Genomic DNA, 21940 nt, shown 5'->3' with positions numbered 1-21940 from the left:
ACGGACGGAGGGACGGACGGACGACGGACCACGGACGCAGGGCGATTTGAACAGCCCACCATCTGATGATGGTGGGCTAAAAATCCAAGTTGGCCGCTTTGTCTGCCATTTCTTTTTTGATCAAAAACTTCAATTGAATTTGCACAACTAATGAAGGAGGGGAACCTACTCATGAAGTTTGAGAAATATTCCTCCTGCATTTTTCAAGAAATAGCGATAACAAACTTCAATTCTCAAAATCCAAGATGGCCGCCTGTCAACCATTTTTTCTCTCTATCCAAAATCAAAATTGAAATGGCATAACTAGAGACCAAGGGGAACCTATGCATTAAGTTTTAGGAATATCCCTCCTGTACTTTTCAACAAATAGCAATAACAAGGATTGCTTATAGACAGACGGATGCAAAGGCGATTTGAATAACCCTCTCTCCGATTATTGTGGGCTAATAATACTAAATTCAATGATTCCATTTTGAAATTATGATTATAATATGTGTTCACATTTGATAAATTATTTGAATTCATCATTTTTCTTTGATTATTTGTAATACACATGTATTCCAGTTATTGCTTATTTTTGGTGGTCAGATTTTCAGTCCGAAACAGCCCTCTTTAATCTTTAATAGGATCATATACCAATATCACGTATCCTCTGGTATAAAATAACATGAAACAGTCCAAGCTTATTAATTTAAGTTTAACCAATCTGACCTATCGTTAACTTCAACCTCCTCGAATCGTACTGTCTACAGTATCTATAGCCAACAGGTATAGAACAAGTATACACAAATTCATAATTATAGAAACAACAGATACAGAAGTTGATTTACTGTTTATTTGAATTCATCAACAGGAATATTTTCCCTGTCTGAATGTTCACCATAAAAGTTATCATGTACAAATACTAGTTATACTTCTGATGTGTTGACTAGATGTATTATACACTTTATATATGTACATGTATTATAGACATGAACACAGAACTAAATAATATCCAATACATGATGAGTCGGTCAATAGAAACAATCTACTGAGAAATCTATAACAATTTCAGGTACTGAACATGGAATTGCAGACCTTAACGAAATATGTACTAATCTAACATAAGTAACAAGTTACTGATTAAATGGAAGAAAGGTACAATACGAAATGATGAATCTTATACATTGAAATAGTAACCTATCAAAATTACTGATCTATTGACCGCAATTACAAAATGAACACATTCATCAGTTGAAGAATTTTGACTCTTACAGGAAACAAAATCAGCAGTCATGCATACAATCTGTGAAAGACTTTAGTTACTGTTGGAGAGTCCTAAACAATATACCACTCTAGATCCAGTAACATAATTTTACGAATGATTGATGTAGTATGATAATGATGACTTATGGCACCTGAAACACGTACATATAAACAGAATCCTACAATCATTCTACTACCTCATCTTCACATATAAAGCATTATCTTTATGATTTATTCTGATATAGATAAAATCAGTATGAACAGTATGTGAACTGTATGAACAGACACTGAAGAACCTTTATCTGTTACATGAAGTGTCCCATCATCATACAGATTTTCCAGATCCCTTACCCTCTTGCAATGAGTAAGAAAGGGGATGTAGGTATATTCAACCTACAACCATTTTATACCTCTTTCTGTATGTAATATTAAAGCATGAACATACATGTATCTTATTATAGACTCGTATATACGTAAGCATTTATCAAACTATGTCCTTTCTCTACCATCTGTATTAATGATCCACATATCTAGAAAAAGTTTGTGTTTAAGCCACCTGGGGTTAAAAATGAAGTCAATGTTAGTATAAATAAAATGTTTGACAACCTCACTCCACTGACTTCATTAACTATACCTGATTGTCCCAAAACTTCATACACTTACAACTATGATCTCTTCAATGAATTTGCATTTCAATCTCCTGGGATCCAAATTGAGGAAACTCTTCATATAAACATTTTTTGTCCTTGCTCTACTTACTTTCTAAAATGTTGAATATTACAATTGTTTTGTTCCTTCTAACTCTTACTCACAACCACATCTCTTGCTATGATAGTTAGTATCATCTCTCGTTATGATATTTTGCAGTGTTTATACTGAGTGTCATTGCCATTAAACAGTTATTAAAATCTTTTATTGTATATTGGTTAATATTGAGTTCATGCTTTGTTAATGATGAAATCACAGGTATACAATGTTCCTACTCATACTAAAATAATTAAGACATTAAAAACTATTTTTGACAGAGACAATTTAAAAAAATACAGGAGTAAAAAATACAAATTGTATCAATATCTAAAGATGTGTTATAGATATAGCATATTCAATAACATAAGAATTTTAGATTTCGAACAAAACAAATTGAAGAATATTCAATGCTACAAACCTGAGAGGTGGAAGTTATACAAAATGGCATATTTTGTATAAAATCAGTATGACACAAGTTGAGAAATAACAAAGGAAAGACTTTCCTTAACAACTGAAATCACTGTCCAAACAGTGTGGAACTGAATAAAGCAAATCTTCCTTTGATTATCAGATATTTTCCAATTTGACTGGTAGTTGGAATAGCTTCATTTCTGTAACGTTTCGTATCCGTAGAACAGATGTCTTCAACAGAATGGAGAGCAGTTAATTGATGTCCTCAGCATAGATTAATATCAGGTGTGGACACACCATTAAAATTGTAGATGGTTGTCAAGTAAGAGCTTGTTGAGTACAGTACAACTGACATATCTGTTTGCTCAAAGATTGTCCAAGATTTCTGTAGGAGAGAAAAAAAGTTGCCTTGATAATTTGAACTTGTTTGATTAATAGAATGATTGTACCAAGCTAAAAAAATTCTTACAATTCTTGCCATCTTGAATACAAACACTTTCAGTCTAATTATGATTCGTATACAAATCACAGTTTACATTAATAATACAAATTCAAATTAATTACATTGTTAACCAAAATAATGAGTAACTGTGTGTGGGTGTGAGAAGATGGGTGTGCGATGGGGATGTTGAATCTAAAAAGCTGGGGCTCTGAACTAAATCACATGTTGAAACACTTTTGTAATATATCAATGTCCCAAGATACTACATTTCATGTGTTGTGATCAAAATCACGAAACTGATCCCCTGTGAGTACAAACTAAAACTACTCTCTGTGTACTTTCAAAATTTACATACCTCTTTATAAAATCAAACATGGAGATATAAAAAGATATTTGGTAGTAAAATCAATGCTAAGTGAATGTATTGTTATATTTAATACTGTATAATACATTATACATTTATTGCCCTAATGATAGACAGTAAGTTTAATAAGGAATATTTACTATTTATGAAATAAACATGTCACAATACTGTGAATTAATGTATTGTACAAACCTCATGGCCTTTCCGGACTTGATGTTATTCAGCAGATTTTCCTTTTCCTTTACACTGTGACAATTATCATATGCCTCCAGGATACTAAAGAGATGTTAAATACAGATTGTAAAAGACAAGTAATGTACATTTCACAAGTAATACCAGGATAATTCAATTTCAACAAATCTTCAACGTGAAAAGCCTATATCAATTCTCTCCAAATAGTAACAATAAGCAATTTATAACCTGGGTCAAGTAATAATTTTAATAACAATCCCCAATCTGCTATGGATAAAATGAGCAAAGGACCATAACTCATAACTCTATTTTATAATGATACAAGAGACCATATTTTCAAAGTCACACTACCATTCCAACAGGTGCTCATAAAAGTTGGCAGATGTAGGTGACATAGTGCATTTAAGATGAAGCGAGTCTTTGATGAACCAAGGGGCATAACTCTGTACCAAGTGTATAAAGTTTGCAATAAAATTGATTTTTTCAAACACAACACTGAAAATCACAAGTGGTACCTGTGTATGATCACTAGTTACACAGTTCACTGAATATGCTTAGGTCAGTATGAACCAGTAGGGCCTTTGATCCATTTATAGTACATAACAATCAAACATTGAGTTAAGAAGAGAAGCATACAAATTTGTTAAAGAGTGGCCAAAAATTATTGGAGGTAGGTCCTAAAAAATGTGATGGACTGACGGAATGACATACAGATTTAAAACTAGTGTGTGATTTAATAGGACAGTATAGGCTAGGTGATGGTGGGTGATGTACCAAGAGGCTGTGGGCGACTTACTCGGATGGTGTGGTATACTTGTCAGTAACAGCCTTTGCTTTCTCGGCAGACATTCCATTCAGCTGAATTAGCTGCTTCCCAAACATTTCTCTGACAGTCAGTGCCTGTTAAGGTGTTAAGAACATGTGAATTACATTATTTCAAACTCAGGTAGAATAATAATTATATACAACACAACAACTTCAAGTCTAAGGAAAAACAAGTATATGCACATGTATATCAAATCACAAGCACATATTTCACCTTGGATTTGACAGAGCCCTGATTAAACTGTTCAAAGGTCAGAAGTCTTTGTTCCGCATCATTGATGTGACCTTTGCCTTGAAGGTCATCTGGACTGGTAGCATACAAAGTCTTGTTCTGAAAAATAACAGCAACATAAAGCTACCAAGATTATAAACCAGATCATTAAATGTCAGGTGTTTGTTTTTCAGTTCTGTTCAGGAGTGGAATGAAATAAAAGATAAATAAATATTCTGTGATTTTTTGGAGCAGACATTTGATAGGATGACTGACGACTTATTGCCAATAAATTGTTTCAGGTTCTCCACTCACCCTATAGTAACTGTGGATGTAGCGTGTCATCATAGTAAGATAGGACACGGATTCTTTTGTGTTGCCTGTTCGCTTTATTTGGAATCCATCAATAATCTGAAAGTACACAAAGCAAAACTTATGTTCACAGACCAGGGCACCTTTAAACCAATTACAAAAACAACCTACAATATTATAACTTGTCATAAAATATCTTTTATACAGTCATAGAGCATAAAACATGCTTTTAATTTAGAGCATGACACAATGTTTATTGAAACATGCTCATTGGGCAATGCACTCAGATAATGCATGAAGTGCAATCAATGATCGTGAAGTTCGATAGCGACAAACACATTTTGAAATAATGAGGTAACTTATAAAATAGCATCAAGTTTATCTAAATTCAAAATAATTTAAATGATGAAATGAATTATAAATGCCAAATTACTTAACACTGACCTGTAAGTTTGTGATGGTCTGTTTTATCCGATCCTCAGCTATACTGAAATGTTGCATGGAGCCATACATCTCAATCAGAAATATAGCATTATTGATCCCGCAATGTTTCAACCGAAACTACAAAATATCAAATTGCATTTATTACATACGATCACACACTTAATTTACAAGAGGATTTTCAGATCCATACAAAATGTAAACTTGAGCTTTACAGTGAGATATCTTTCACAGTGGTCAAGACATGGACCAAAATTAATCTGACAGTCCAAACTGGTATACTGTATACCTGGTAATTTTCGACCCAGGTTATTTTCGCCCTTGGGCAACACAAAACATATCCTAAATGGTTTTCAAGAAATATCCTTTTCCTCATTTGTAAAATCGAAAAATTCCATTCGGAACTCTCAATACAGTTGCACTCAGACCACTCGGGACTTATCGAGTTCCCCAATTGTCTTACCGGCATGAGTTGTGAAAGGTAATCAGGTGAGAAACAAAGAATGTTTACCTGAGTTCAGATTTTCTTTTAGTCCCTGCTCATTCAAGTAGTATCGGGTATGCATGGGTGATTTTAATCAAACACGATCAATTGTAAGTTCACCGCACAGTGACTAATGACTGACCAGTGTTTTTTCTCTTGTTCACATGTACATACATGTACATACACATGAATGGAAGCCACAATTAAGCGATGCTGAACTCGTAAAATTAGTCTTTTCCATGGCAGGAATTTGATGCCACTCTGTATTTCATTTTTTTCATGACTGGACTACATAATTTAAAAAAAAATTACTGAATTTTTAAAATAACTTCGTATGTATCGTTTTTAATGCTTAGCCTAGTACGTGATTTTACAGTTGAAAAGTATGAGGGTATGTTTGTGATCTGACTACACTTGGCCCATGTACTATGGTTTATAAATCCTCCAATTCAGCTTGAAATTTTCGCCTTCATCTTAAATTCACCCTATCTTCAAAGGGCGAAAATGGCGAAAATTAAACGGGGGCGAAAATTACCAGGTATACAGTATTTTGGATACAAATTCTTGAGATTTTGCTCATTATTTTTTTTGGATTGTTTGATTTTTGATTGTTATCGTGATATTCAAGGTGCGTAAATTACAATGGTTTTTTTTACAGTATACGAGAGCCAAAACATGTCTTGTGAAAAATTTACTCTTTTTAAAAGTGTTTTATCTGGAATATATCTAAAGGCAAATATATCTTTATTATCTCTTAACAGTTCTTGAACATTTGTCTGTTTAAAATTCAGTTTGAAAACAAAAATATAAAGAGCTGGTAGTCAGAAAGTTGTATCTGACATCTGTTGTTCAAAAGAAAGTAGCACCTTTTGATCTGGCAGTCTACCATCTATACAGCTGTGAACCAGGTCGTCCATCCTCTTCCTCTCCACCACGTAGTCCAACACAAGTTCTCTCCCCTTCCCTTTAATAAGATAGAGCTATTCTTTCAGACTTTATACATGTGTATGCACTAGTATGGATATTTTCATAGTTTGAAAAGATTGTCATAGAAATGATGCATTTTATTCACACAAATGTCTATCAATATCCATAGGGTCCAGTAATTACCTTAAAGCTATACCATACATCTCAAGTTATTTTCTCTTTGTGTATTTCATTTGGCAAACTGAGCACGGATCCAAAGGTTTCATTCCTTAAAACATTTGAGTTCCTCATTGAGAAGATTGCACGTTTATCCATATCACATTGCCCAAACATATCCATAATGTAGAATATCCAAGTTACAGATAACCAGTAAATAATAATGATTATTACATATTCCACAGTACCGGTACATCAGATACCTACCTGTAACCCCAGCTGTTTTCTCCCTTGCGACCCACAGAAGATCACCTACTTGAAGTTTCCGCAAGTCACAATTCACTCCATTCTTCATCAGGTCTGGGAGCAACGTCTTACTGCCATTTTTCCTGAATGTCAAAAAAAAAAAATAAAAAAAAAAAAAAATATATACTTACACATATCATAAAACTTTACCATAATTCAAGCTTTACTCAATATTGTTTAAAACATAAAATACCGGTATTATAAATAGTTTTTTTCCCCCCCAAATATGGTTGATTTTCAGATACATTTCATTGCAAGAATCATATGTGTTGTTTTTGAAGAGTTCAATTATTTGCAAGCTTTTATTTTTAATTTTAAAGATTAAAGATATTTGACAAGGGTTTTTTATAAGGTTAACCAGCTATTCTTTACCCTCCTCCATAGAACTCCTGGTTGTCTATGCAGAGTATGATGTCAAAGTTTCCTGGTGTGAGGATAAAATCAGGCTGGGGTAAGCTGGACACAGATGACAATGAGCTTATACTACGAATGGACCCTAGGGACTCTTGTGACTCCTGGGAACTGGGTAATGTTGTCATTGTACTGGACTCTGGACAGGTGGGCAGTTTATCGATGAGGCTTGCAATTGGTAGATGTGGATGGGAGGCCGCGGCAGATAGTTTTACAGATGTCGGCTTGGTAGGTTTGCTTCTGGCCCTGGACTTTGTTTTCTTTCCAGTGGTGGAATCTTAAAACATTTTATAAGGCTTGGATATGTTCAGGTAAAGCATGTTGGATAGAGATAAGCTGTACAGCAGATATATTGTGTAGCAATTCATCAATTCATTCTAAGAGTAAGATAAATTCTGTGTGTGAAGTAACCAAATACAAGATGTGTGTTATTCACCAAGGAATAAATTACAGCAGTTTAAAAAGACCTCCAAGAAAGAATGTTTAATAATTGTTTATTTCTGTGAAACAATGCCAACAGCTACAGTGAATCTGTAATTCCAAAGAATGAGCTATCTGTGTATTTCAAAGCATCAATTGAAATCTGAAATTTATTGGACTGAAAAATTTGCACAACATATTTAACCTTGGGGTTACCGATACATCTAAACTTGGGGGTTACCGATACATCTATGTTGTAGCTACTATTTTTCATTTGTGTCAAACAACACATCAGCAGTGTAGCCATACCTGCCATAACTGTAGGACGGACAACGTTTGGTTCAGCTGGTCTGGTCATAGGTTCATTATCAAATGAGGTTAACCGAGGATTTCCCAGAGATACCATACAGATGTCATCGTCACCGTCTTCATCATCAGATAACTGAAGGGCAGGCAATCTGGGCGGGGCAGCAAGTTCAACCGCTCTGTCAGGGGCATCATTGTCATGAAGATGGGCATACACTTTGTCACCCATAGGTCTAAAATAGAATACACTAGGTCACCCATAGGTCTACAATAGAATACACTAGGTCACTACAATAGAATACAATAGGTCACCCATAGGTCTACAATAGAATACACTAGGTCACCCATAGGTCTACAATAGAATACACTAGGTCACTACAATAGAATACAACAGGTCACACATAGGTCTACAATAGAATACACTAGGTCACCCATAGGTCTACAATAGAATACACTAGGTCACCTGTAGGTCCACAATAGAATACACTAGGTCACCCACAGGTCTACAATAGAATACACTAGGTCACCCATAGGTCCACAATAGAATACACTAGGTCACTACAATAGAATGCAATAGGTCACCCACAGGTCTACAATAGAATACATTAGGTCACCCATAGGTCCACAATAGAATACACTAGGTCACCTGTAGGTCTACAATAGAATACACTAGGTCACCCATAGGTCCACAATAGAATACACTAGGTCACCTGTAGGTCTACAATAGAATACACCAGGTCACCAATAGGTCTACAATGGAATACACTAGGTCACCTGTAGGTCTACAATAGAATACACTAGGTCACCCATAGGTCTACAATAGAATACACTAGGTCACCTGTAGGTCTACAATAGAAGACATTAGGTCACCCATAGGTCCACAATATAATACACTAGGTCACCCATAGGTCTAAAATAGAATACACTAGGTCACTCGTAGGTCTATAATAGAATATACTGGGTCACCCATAGGTCTACAATAGAATACACTAGGTCACACATAGGTCTACAATAGAATACACTAGGTCACCTGTAGGTCTACAATATAATACACTAGGTCACTCATAGGTCCACAATATAATACATTAGGTCACCCATAGGTCTACAATAGAATACACTAGGTCACCCATAGGTCTACAATAGAATACACAAGGTCACCCATAGGTCTACAATAGAATACACAAGGTCACCCATAGGTCTACAATAGAATACACTAGGTCACCCACAGGTCTACAATAGAAGACACTAGGTCACCCATAAGTCTACAATAGAATACCAGGGCCCAGGAAAAACTTTCAAAAGCACTTGTCCATCGGACGAGTTGCCTGAATAAAAGTACTCGTCCAAACAAAGAATTCACTTGTCCAGAAAATTTCAGAATTATCTGCTATACAACATTCTCATTTTTCACATGGCTGTTTAGCAATTGTATTCAATACGTTTACGCTTGATCTTATAATGTTCATTACGTTAGTAAAGTTTTAATCCATTGATAGAAAGATGATTCAACTAATACAGGAATGTAGCAAATGTAAACATCGGAAAATAGGTCACATTACGCGAGAAATTGTGAGAAAGTTTTCAATGAACCAGTATAAAATATAGCTGTGACTTAATCAGTTATTTTTCAGAAATCAGTCGTGTCAACACAACTGCCATCCTGTTTTTCAGGTTGACTGACAATAAAAATAACCATCCAATTTCCGTTGAGCCATTTTTATGCAGACATCCTCGGACAACACCCATTATACTATAACATGTCACCCGGAACACTCGGAGGTTATCGGTCATCGTACATGACTTCAGATTTACAGACGTAGATAGTCCTACTTACCTGCTATCATGCAGTAATATTACTATTTTTCGTAATAATAGCACAAAAAAGAATACATAACTAACAATGCATCAAATTTTAAGCAATTTTATTAACGAATACTGAAATAACATAGAGAAATTCTACTCGTCCGACGGACTAGTTGACAATTAAAACCACTCGTCCGTCGGGGAAATCTACTCGTCAGGATGAGCGGACGAGTGCTTTTCCCGGGCCCTGAATACACTAGGTCACCCATAGGTCTATAACAGAATACACTAGGTCACCCATATGTCTACAAAAGAATACACTGGGTCACCCATAGGTCTACAATAGAATACACTAGGTCACTCATAGGTCTAAAATAGAATACACTAGATACAATATCCCTTATGATTTGATCATTATTTAATTTCTGTCAAATCTGCTCAGTTGCATGATAAAATTGAAGGCTAGCTAGCTCTAAAACTAAACATTAGTCCATTTTAATAAAGCTGACAATAAAACATAATTTTGACTTTGCTACATATCATTTCTCTCTCCACAGGATATTTTTGTATATTGTATGACAGTAGCTGTCTTACATATGTGTGTACCAACCTGGACATGTCCAGTTTATATAACTTCCCACTGGTCAGTAATCCATGGTAGTCACAGTGCACTAAAAACCCAATCCCGAAGTCATCTGTAACCAAAATGTAACATCATGATCATTTCCATCTCCAGGTTGTGTTAGTAGGTATATGTGTTTAACAAGGAACACATAGGTCCTGGGATATTGCAGCATAAAATATACTTTACACCAGTGTTGGAATTTGGGTACTACACTTAAAATAATGTATTTGTTTTAATAAGTAGTAATTTTACACATTGAACTTGTGAAACAAACATTTCAGAATGTGTATGTTGTATAATGATAGATACAAGATATAAAGAGTGCCTTTATGAATGTATAACTGTAGTGTTTTTGTAGGGTCACACACCCTTAAAACTTTGAAGCTGTGCAAAAATTGAAATCTCATTCAAGTATAATATTACATATTATCTTATTCCTTTAGGAAAAGAATTAGAAAATAACCAATTTTTTTTATGTCAAATGCCTGTGGAAAGGCAGATAGGAAGATGTTACATGCACAGCCGCGCAGTATATTCAGACAGACCACATCGAAGAGTCTACATTTTCATTAGTGTTTTGCCATGATTACTGAAGTGTTTTTTTTTGATGAGCGACGTAGGCCCTCTGGGTCTCTTGTTTGGATTTCAGAAATTATATACACAGATTTATCAGGTTAACTGTATAGTGAGAGAAAGACATGACGTTTGCTTTACATAATTTGTGGGGTGATGTGAGTACACTGTCACAATATCAAGATTTCACACTCATGTCTGAATCTTGACAAGATTGTCTTTTTGACAATGTGTCTAAAATCATTATTGAATTATCATCATTTGACTGTTCTTACTTAATATCAATAAAGGCTATGCAATAATTATCTTATTACAATACAGCACGTAAGTCTCCAGCATCTTCAGTTTAAAAAATATTCTAGAATATCCTACTTGCCTGCTATTTCAAACATACGATCTGAAAATTCAATCAAATTGACCGAAAAATATGATACATACCATCCACAAGAACTTGTGCTTTATCTTTTGTCATAACTGGCTTGTTAGTTTCATCAACGTACACAAACTCAAAGCTAGATCTGATGAAAACAATTTTACAAAGAATATTGTGAGGATCAGTTTACCAATGAAATTACAGAGAATTATAGTTTTTACTACTTCATATATGTTGTAACATGGGCATCGCATATGATACAAACAGATTAGATAAACTGTAAAGAATCGGCTATGAGTTGGAAATAAATAATTGGGATTTGATTATGTTACATTGAATCTTGGGCAATGCATGTATTTCATCATATACAATGTGATTCACTTTTATGTAGGACTGAAGAGTCGTTTTTTAACTTACTTGACACCAGTATCCCTGGTGGTGTGGTGGTCAGTTAGCCTACTGGGACTGCCCAATGAAAACACATCTCTTGGATCACTGGCTTGTGTCTGGCCTCCTGTAATGGACACATGACCGTCTGCTCCTACCATCTCCAGTTTGTGTGCCAGCTCACATCCAGCATCTGTGATACTATACCTGTAGACAAAGTGATACCATGAAAAAATCTGTGATATTTACAGAGGTTTTATGTTGAAATAAATTTTGATGTGGGGGGTAGGATGGGGTGGGTTTACAAAGTTATACATATTACAACTTAAGAATACAAGGGTTTTTTTTTTTAGAAAAATATTGTCATTTATTAAGATCTGCCCTCTTGATAAATTATCATAGAGGCAGCATATACACTGGTAGTGGTGTTATAAACTGGTAAACATGTAAAATGGCTTCTGATTAACTTAAACACCTACAATCAAGATATTTGCCTGGTAGGTTACTGGGATGACTCCTGACAAAGTTTGCGAAAAGAAATGACCTTGACCAATATTTAAGGTCAGAGGAGATTAGATAGTAAATTTTACAAATTTATAAGTGACTATTCCCATTTTTATAAGTTCTATCAAACTTTTCAGACTTCACTGAATCCTTACAAGACAAATATAAGTGTAATTCGTACTTGGCTGGATTGCTCTCCTTGATGACAAGGGCCTTTTTGATGAGAGTGCCCATGGAGGACCAGGATGTGTAACGGCAACCTGCATCTGGCTACAAAGGGAACAGACATATTGCTGGGTAACAATAATGTGCATTTAAACAAATATACAAAAACATTCTCAAATAACCTATTGTACTTCTTTTGTGCTAAATTTACGTTTTTTTAAAAAGAATAAATTGTGTTATCTATAAATTTGGTAAAATTTTTCTGTCGTAATTAATGCTTACCCTGGGTAGCTTATACAACACACTTTTATATAACTGAAGGGTTACCCCTGTCTTAGAGAATGATTGGCTTGCTACCGATTGCAATTCAATAATGTACACATACCATGTATAAGGAATTTTAAATTTGACTAAGAGTCTACACAGATGCATCTTTTTGCTCTCCCCTCCACCATGGAGAATTGTTTATCCATATGACTAGCCTTGTTGGTTACCAAACATTTCAACTCACAACTGTAAATGATTTATCAGCCAGAGGTTGAGCCTTCCTGATGAGATCTGCCCTTGAAAGGTAACCTCTACTACCAGGGTCCTGTAATTAAAATGGCTTTGTTACTATAGTGACAGGTTAACTTTTGTTTTACTGCACATTAACAGCAACATATCTTTGGCCAAAAGCCAGTAAAGGCTGTGATGTTGCAGACTAAGGGTTAGGCAGCTTTTTGCGATCCTGTTGATCAGAAATTTATATTCATACCACTTTCTACATATATCTCCAAGGAATCAGTTGGACAAACTCCACATCCTTTAAAACCCTTTCTTCCATTAACTTGTTTGTTTGGTCTCATGAAAAAAAATCAAAAAAATCAGGTACTTTGGCGCTCTGTTTCTACCACACCCAGTTTGTGTACCAGCTACTATCCAGCATTGCGATACTATACCTGTAGATAAAGTAATACTTAGTACTACAAAATCCATGTTAATTTGCATAGTTTTTATGCTTACATAAAGTTTGAGGTTGGGGCTGTTCAAATTACATAGCTATTGATTTTTTTCAAGTTAAATTTTTTTAACAGAAAAATAGCATTAATGACCAAAAGTCCACTATCTCGATAAAACAGTTAAAACTAGACACAGAAAACAGATACAAAATCAAACTGAACAGATTTTATTTTTACAGGTTGATGAAAATACATGTACATATGTGAAGAAATTTAGTCAATAACACCATCTTATTGAACAGTACCAGGTAATGTATTGTACAGCACAAAATGTTTAATACCTACCTACCATAATACATACTTTGTTATTGAAGGTTTAATTTAATGTAATCATCATCTCACAATGTTAAAACCAAAAAAGCTTGTCATCTTCTCTCTCACATATAGAAATTCTTCTACTTCACAAAACAAGCACTACATGCTTAAAACCCAACTACTTTTAAACAGAGATAAGGTTTGTTGAAGGTTTAATTTAATAAAATCATCATCTTATACTGTCATAATAATGACAACATCTCTCTCACAAGTAAAATTTTCTCTCATTTCCTCTCTCACATGTACAAATTCTTCTATTCCACTTAACTTAATGACTGAAAAGTCAGTTACAATAGTGATATTACATTGAAAGATACCTCATAATTTTGTATGGTGCAATATTATATAGACAACATGTGTCTGAAAATAAGTGTCTATCAATGCAAAAATGAATACATTTACATGTATGTAAATGGTACACAAAGCACTAATGATAATGAAATATTACAAACAACGTAATCATGTATTAGTCTATAAATTTGATCTGTTTCTGTATGCCATTCTCATATCCTTTCATGAAAATGTAAACAAATATATGAAATAATATGAGTTACCTAGTTGACGTTTATGACTGACTGATTTTTTTTAGCACTTACAATATAGTGAAACATTTCAGTAAATAGTGCATAAACTAGTACCGACATTATTTAGCTCATGTGAACCAAATTTTATCTAAAGTTATTCAGCCAATTTGTACAAACCATCACTATAACTGACAATTATGAATAAGTATCGGGCGTTCCTGTATGATGACACTGATGAACAACAAAGAAACACTTTACCGTGTCACCTTACCATATTAAGAGACTATAAAAAGACTATGTTGAATGTTCTGACAGGAAGTCTGATACCGAGTCTATGATCTTCCTAGATCTAGTCACACATACTCTGTCCCCGCCCTTGGTGGCAGTGAACACACTTTCAATCCCCTCTCTTCCTTTATTGCTATGTTCTGTTTGTAAGTGGTTATAAGATAAACCACTACCAGCGATACTTTTGGCTACGTTCGTCGAAATGACTTTTTTATTGACCATTGTCTCTAGGCTTGGCAAGTTCTCCTTAACTTGTAATGAGTATGTGTACGAATCCATCACGTCCTCTACAGAGAAGGAAGCCTTCAGTCGAGCCTCCTGGTCAATGTCAACAGACCGGACAAGCTTTTGAAGAGCCACAACATCTTGAAGTGCATCATGGGCCCTGTATTTCTCACCCAGTAGACTTTCTACAAGTGACTCTTGTGTGTATGATTTTTGAGATGGATGAATGATCCGGAATAGTTTTTTCGTATCCACAAATCCCTGGACATGAGACATGAACTGTTCTGTAATGTCCTTGTCACATAAAGATAGAGCATGCATGAGTATCGGACAGTCATAAGTCTGGATGTTATGTCCAACCAAAATGTTATTTTGTGTCTTACTCAAGAATCCATATAACTGTTTAAAGGCGTCGCTTATAGATACTGCTTTTACAAACTTTCCATAGCGGTACATTTTCTTCCTGAATACCCTGATCCCTGTAACCTGCGAAGCCTCTCGTGTGATCCGTTTTTTTGGCATAACAAAACAGGAGAATTGATCCTTCCCTCTCACAGCAGCCATTTGGGTAATACTAGAGGTTCTTCCTGTAACGTAAAAACAATTGCATAAACAAAGGCACATAGCTCTGTAAGTTACAGCTGATTTGGCCAGATTGTTGAACTCATGTGAGATTTTATTATTATAAGGCTATATACCAAGTTTCTTGAAAATCCGTTCATCATTTTCACAAGAAAAAGTTAATGCACAAAGACAAACAAAAGGCCATTGCAATAGGTCACAATTAGCTTTTGGCTATAATCTTCAAACTCTCAAATAAATCTGAAACAGGAAAGGAAAATGGTTTTATGTCTGTATGTGAAATATCGATTAACACTTACCTAAACCGGTTGTCTCCAAATCAAAGTAGATATCCGTGGTGGAAATATCAGGAGCTTGTACAGTCTTAGACGGAGGAGGTGTGACCTTTACAATGTCCTGATTTGGAGTACTCTCCCTTTTCTCCAAAGATAATTCTCTGTATAAAAAAGTTAATACACAATTCAAGTTACCAATTTCAAATTCACACTACACTTTAATAACAATCTATCAGTTTGACCCAATTTTCAGTACATATGGTATAACCAAAACTGCTTCAAACAGTGAATAGAATCATTATTTCCAAATGCACATAATTTGTATAGTGAAATGTACCCATTAGTTTTGAACTCTAGTTTCAGTTGCCTCTTCAGTGATGCATCTCTAATAGTCGTCATTGCCTTATTTCTCTTGCTCTGTATTGTTTTGTGTGTGGACATCCTGCGGGTATGTTTCCCTGGGGTACAGTCTCCCTGGTTGTTTTCCTGAAGCAAGCATCGACTATGTATTTTCAAGTATTATCCATGCAAAGATCATAGATAATTTAATATTGATGTTTTTGAATATATAAAATCATAAAAGTTGTAACATTTTCCAGACTATATAAATTGAATAGAAAATTAGCTAATGTGCTACAAAGCTTAGATTTGTTTTTATATTTCGGACTATTTAAGTGTTTAATGTGACTGTGATGTACCTACCTGGTATTAATCCTTTTGCTGATTCTTCAAAACTTTCAGAAATTCCGTTGTAACTGAACTCCAATCAGGTTTAAAGGAGGTTTAACAATGGAAATCCCCATCTTATTTAATAGTCATTACTGATGCATGTTGGATTATTATAAATCTATTACTGTATAATTTCTGTTTCTTAATTCCAGACTTATTGTCATGGTGTTTTTCATCCTTTTAATAACCAATAGAAAACATGTACCAAATGACGGATAACATTATAAATGATATCGCTACACACTGTTATATTTATATACAACAATCTTTGAGTGTTGGATCAGGTAACCAACTCCATCGTGAAGCCATTCCTTCGGGTTATATTCATATAGCACAATCAGTTATAGATTTTATTAATATACCCTATAGTTTTGTGACAAAACATGGTGATCTCTATCAGACAAATAAAGGCCAAATAGACAGGTAGATTCTGCTATGTTTTAAGTCTATAAGTTTTGACTAGGGCCAAGGATTCTTTATACAAAACTGGACTGAAATTCTGCATTACTGAAAAGGTGAAATAAAGATTTGAACCTATTTCCCCCAATTGGTTCCCCTAAAGATCTTGCTAGTTTTTTTTTTAGATCTGAGGTATACTTATGCAACAATGTCCTTTATTTTATTCTGTTCTTACCAGATAATATCCAGTTGGATATTGATATTCTACCCTTGGGTAGAGAAGTCAGCAAAGCCTCATAAACTATTAATCTCTGTTTTGGCTCTACATTCATGGTGCGAAAGAACTCGTGAATGTCGTCGTGCACTCGTCCCTGGTGACGAGTAAATTTCAAAAGAAAATGATTAATAAATCATGTTTATAGATATTGTCTTTAGAATTAAAAAATTAGGATTAAATCATACTTAAAGTAAGTTCCATGGAGCAGTGAGCCCTCTCTTTGCGATTGATCTGCAGAAGTGTCCACGTGATACTGATGCGTTTATGTGATCAAGAAGGGCGAGACTAATACAAGTAAATGAGAGTAATAAATATGGACTCGGTATCATATCAATTACGACAATTTTTGACGGCACTCAGAATGACAATATTTAAATTGAACACAAGCGAGTCACGCTTCTGAACACTTTCAAATCTCGTTTTAGTGTATTCTCATACCTGATATTAAAAAGTATCACAGGCGAATACATGATTAAACTTTATTTAAAACAAAGTCCGGAAAAAAGTTTTAATGATTAGAACCGACTTGTTAGTTCCTGTTTGGCCATGGCAAAGCGAACGATATACTGACTTGTTTTTTTTTATGAAATGTTCACAAAACTGCAGTTCAAATTAATGATCAAAACATCTTTACACAGGTTTGTGTGTTTTTTTACATTGAAAATTAGAATTCAGAGGGATGAGTGATTCTAGTTCAGGAAGGAGTGCTTTCAAAAATTTTTTCTCACCCTGACCTTGTCTATTTGTGGACATTGGAGTTGTTACCTGTGTGTCCCTGTACAATGCCAGCATGATGGCATAACCTCCTGACCGGTAGGCTGGTATGTAGTCTCCTTCTCCACTCTTACTGCGGGGACGAGCAATTCTCTGTACAATGAAACGAAAATTAAAATCTAAAATTGAAAACATGAAGCTGACTTTCTACATTCAATTTACTAATGTTTCGTGGAAGCTTATTATTTCAGATGGCCTATATAATCGCCCTGTTTTCATTTCTATTTTTCTGCATTTGATTTTTAAAAAGTTTACATTTTTATTTTTCTGCATTTGATTACCACAAGAATACCTTGAACAATGTATAGCAAGTCAAATGCATAAGTAGCTATTTCTTTTAAACTATCTCCTTTTTAAGAATTTTTTTTATGTAGAAAAAGCAACTGTGATATCGATCTTGTAGCAGGGGTTGGAATAAATGACATTCATGTCTTGGAATGAGTCAGTTATAACTGCTCAGATCAGCTATTGCTATAGCCATATATATAGTAGAGATAGAGTTATATGCAGAGTCTACCTTGGAACTAGGTGCAGTCTACTACTTTGTATGTTTTAGTTGTGTCCTTTGAAAGCATACTTCTGGTGTCTGTTGGTTATATATTTGGGAGAGAAACACTGTACCTTTGGAGGTGGTGTAACGGTCAAATCCTCATCTCCAGGTACATTTGTCAGATTAACACTTCCTGTAGCTGTAACAACTGGTACAGGTCTAGAATTGTTGCCCAGATGTGTGGAGTTACTCGGTACAGTATGGTTAGTCTTCTTTGATTTAGCCTTTCTTGGGACATCCACAGGCTCTGGTGGCACAACACATCCTAGGGAATACAGAATTTGTGTTTATGTCCGACATGTAAAATGGCAGCTTGGTAAGGACATTATTTTAAAGCCTTTACTATGATCAACATGTATCACTTTCATATTGTGTATATCAATGATGAGCTTCTGACAGCTGACCCCCAGAACACCACAGCAGTAGTACACTCATGTCTGTTATCGATCCAGTGCCTGACACTTCTATTGAAGTTTTGTTTTTAAATGTCATTTAGTTAAATGCAGAGAAACTGTCACCACCTGAAAGTGCTCTGCTTGATGAAAAACAGAAATAACATCATATTCCAAAAGGTATGACCAGAACAATTATTTACATATACATGTTTGAAATGAAAATTTCCTCTTTTGTGTAATGTATACTCACCATTCAGCTCTATATGTTCAGCTAACTTTTCATCAATCAACTTGCAAGTTTTATCACCTGTTTACAGAAGTAATGATAACATAGATCAGACCATACATCATTAATGTAAAGGACACATTGTAACACCATTTTTGTTTTTAATTATGATAATTAAGTTTACTTTAATTTTTTGTCATATTCAATAAGCTGATGCCATTTTGGTGATTGTAACTATGGCCATAACCACTATTTCACACTCAATTTTCAGATCTGATATCATATAAAGGTATTGCTATTTTATCCTTTTTTTTTGTTATTTATATTTTAATCATCATCAAAATTCCATTGCTCCATTAAGAATAAAATGGTAGATAGCATTAATATGTAACTTGGGTATAACTTTGTGTAATAACATAGCAAATGTAATGAATCAAAAATATACCGGTTGGTATACTGGTACATGATCATGAGAGGTCTGTACTATTACAAGACAGTCTTTTGATCTTATGTAAGAAATTTAAATCCATTTCATCATATTATACCCTGAAATCTGAAATGTATTTATTCATTCAATAAGCCCAGGGGGCCAACAGGAAATCTCCGACTTGAAGTAGAGGGTGAGCTTAAATTATGTTGCAATGTCAGAAATTTGATGAAAAAGCATTCCTGTTAAACTGCAAAATGTATGATTAGGTTTTATAATGGTTCTAGAAGTGTAATAATAATTTTTGTCTATATCTGTTTAATTTCATACCAAAATTATCCAACATCTTGCAGTCCTTTCCTGTAGCCAAAGGTAGAGGGTAACTCTTCAAAGACTTGATGGCCTGTACCAAAAGAACAACATTTTTTAATTGTTGTAAATTTTCATGTATAGCACAGTTTATTTCATAAATTGGAGAGAAAAAATTGACTGCATACTATAAGCAGATACAAGCCTTTCACGAGTCAGATGTATGGCTATCATATAATGTTATTTTGGATTTGTTTTTGTTGTTTCTTTAGACAACAGAATTATGATTCATACTTGATTTTTGGAATTAATAAGTAAATATTAAATGCATAATCAATAAAAGAAAGTTATCTTCATGTTTAATTCCTTGAAATATTAATTGTATAAATTATATATATATAGCAATCTCAATAATTCATGTCCAACCACACATGTTCCTAATACATGTACTTTCATTTTACTGATAAAATTAATTACCCTTAGATTAACAACTTCAGAGCTGACAGACTTTTTAGGCCTATAACTGACTTAAATACCGGGTAGTTTCTATATTGGGACTGATCATGAGCTAGCTAACTACATCAAATGCATCAGAAAACTTCTGGACCTTGACCAAGGAGAAACAATCTCTGATCCCCTACATTTTAGTTGCAATCTCTCGAGTTCGATTTATATATTAAAGTGACATTCCATCTAGTTCAGTGGATGGATTGTAAAAGTGGAGAGTAATAATGTCACCTTACTAGCTCAGGCTATCAGGAATTTCTCTTTAGTTTAGCTAGTAGTGTAGATGTTTGCCTTGAGAGTGAAAGGTTGCTATTCGAGCCAGTGTGGGCAGAGTATGTTTACTCCTTCCTATTACATGACTACTGTAGCTCTATCTAGACTCTAGCTGACATGTACATTATTTTCACTAATGTCAATATTTCTTTAATACCTTGCCATATACAAATTGTGTCTTCAAGCCTTTTCCTGCAGCCTCCTCTCTCCATTCTGTGAGCCATTGCAAAAACAGTGGATTTGCACAGGCTGGTCTCCGTTTCTTTCTTTTACCATAGAGTGGATGGTCATTAAGCTCCATACTTGGGATAGCCCAACATTTGATATCGAGCTACAGCATAAAAACAAGTATAAAATAGTAATCACGTAGGTGTATGTGCAAGAGTATAATTATATAAAGCTATATATCACACACAAATTTAAAATGTAATTGGAAGCACATATTTGACCCAAAACATTAAACACTTGACTTATAATGATTGTCAATAAAAGCTAATAAACTTCTCTAGACAAAACAACATTTTTCAAAAATAGATTTTCTTATTAATGTGATCCAATATTTTGCTTATTTTATCGTGTTTTTAATAAGATTAGTTGATATTTGTAACTGACTATAATATACTTCATCATATATAACTGCTGATATTAATGCAGACACAGAACAAAACATAAAAAAATATGTTTGTCAATGTCTTGTAGAGACTTTTTCAGTAACACTGGTCATTTCATTCAATAATTCCAAGTCTCTGATTGAGGGCTGACCATGGGCGATTTAATTGTTCTCTTTGTGAATAGATCGAGAGTAATTATTATATAAGGTTTCCAAACAGCTGTAATTTCGAAATTCAAATTATCTAAGATGTATGCTATTCTTTATTGACAGTAGTCCACCTGCAGATGTGGGCCATACCCAATCATCTGTCAGATGCATGATAATAGAATCTAACATGAGTCTCAATCCGTCAGTGTAAGAGTTTGGCCAGTCAGTAAGATGCTTGTCGAGTGACTCCATAATAAGGACACATTTGTGCATGCTATCACAATTAAAATCAGTATATACGTAACTGTGAATGTATTGTAAACTCACTTAAATTATATCATTTAGCTGTAGGAACCACTTTCCATCTTTCATAATTTGAGGTATAATAGTAGTGTCGTTTACGATCTAAAATAATTTAGAATTTGGCGGGAAAATAGCAGGACCGCAGATTTCAACGGAGTTTTATTCACGAAT

General features: G+C 34.4%; 2 protein-coding genes across 2 annotated transcripts; both read right to left on the bottom strand.

Annotated features, from left to right (window-relative positions):
* Window positions 1-817: 817 nt before the first annotated feature.
* On the bottom strand, window positions 818-21899 carry LOC117323632 (crossover junction endonuclease MUS81-like). The gene is made up of 21 exons (XM_033878958.1): window positions 21794-21899; window positions 20864-21037; window positions 19948-20020; window positions 19215-19271; window positions 18641-18834; window positions 18011-18112; window positions 13142-13222; window positions 12647-12735; window positions 11992-12168; window positions 11640-11719; window positions 10614-10698; window positions 8204-8433; window positions 7436-7751; window positions 7025-7146; window positions 6541-6638; window positions 5194-5310; window positions 4753-4848; window positions 4441-4557; window positions 4198-4301; window positions 3402-3485; window positions 818-2788 (listed from the first exon to the last, which is right to left on the bottom strand). Exons 2-21 carry the CDS (start codon window positions 21005-21007, stop codon window positions 2722-2724), a joined length of 2433 nt encoding a protein of 810 aa, XP_033734849.1. The 5' UTR covers window positions 21008-21037; window positions 21794-21899; the 3' UTR covers window positions 818-2721.
* LOC117323633 lies at window positions 13783-18004 on the bottom strand. Its single transcript, XM_033878959.1, has 4 exons — window positions 16543-18004; window positions 16178-16326; window positions 15865-16001; window positions 13783-15570 (listed from the first exon to the last, which is right to left on the bottom strand). The coding sequence occupies exons 2-4, from the start codon at window positions 16279-16281 to the stop codon at window positions 14765-14767; spliced, it is 1047 nt and encodes a 348-aa protein (XP_033734850.1). The 5' UTR covers window positions 16282-16326; window positions 16543-18004; the 3' UTR covers window positions 13783-14764.
* Window positions 21900-21940: the final 41 nt, after the last annotated feature.

Source organism: Pecten maximus, chromosome 3 (genome assembly GCF_902652985.1).
Source record: "Pecten maximus chromosome 3, xPecMax1.1, whole genome shotgun sequence".
NCBI lineage: Eukaryota > Metazoa > Mollusca > Bivalvia > Pectinida > Pectinidae > Pecten > Pecten maximus.
The sequence above is the reverse complement of the archived record's forward strand: the minus strand, read 5'-3'. Positions and strand labels throughout refer to the sequence as shown.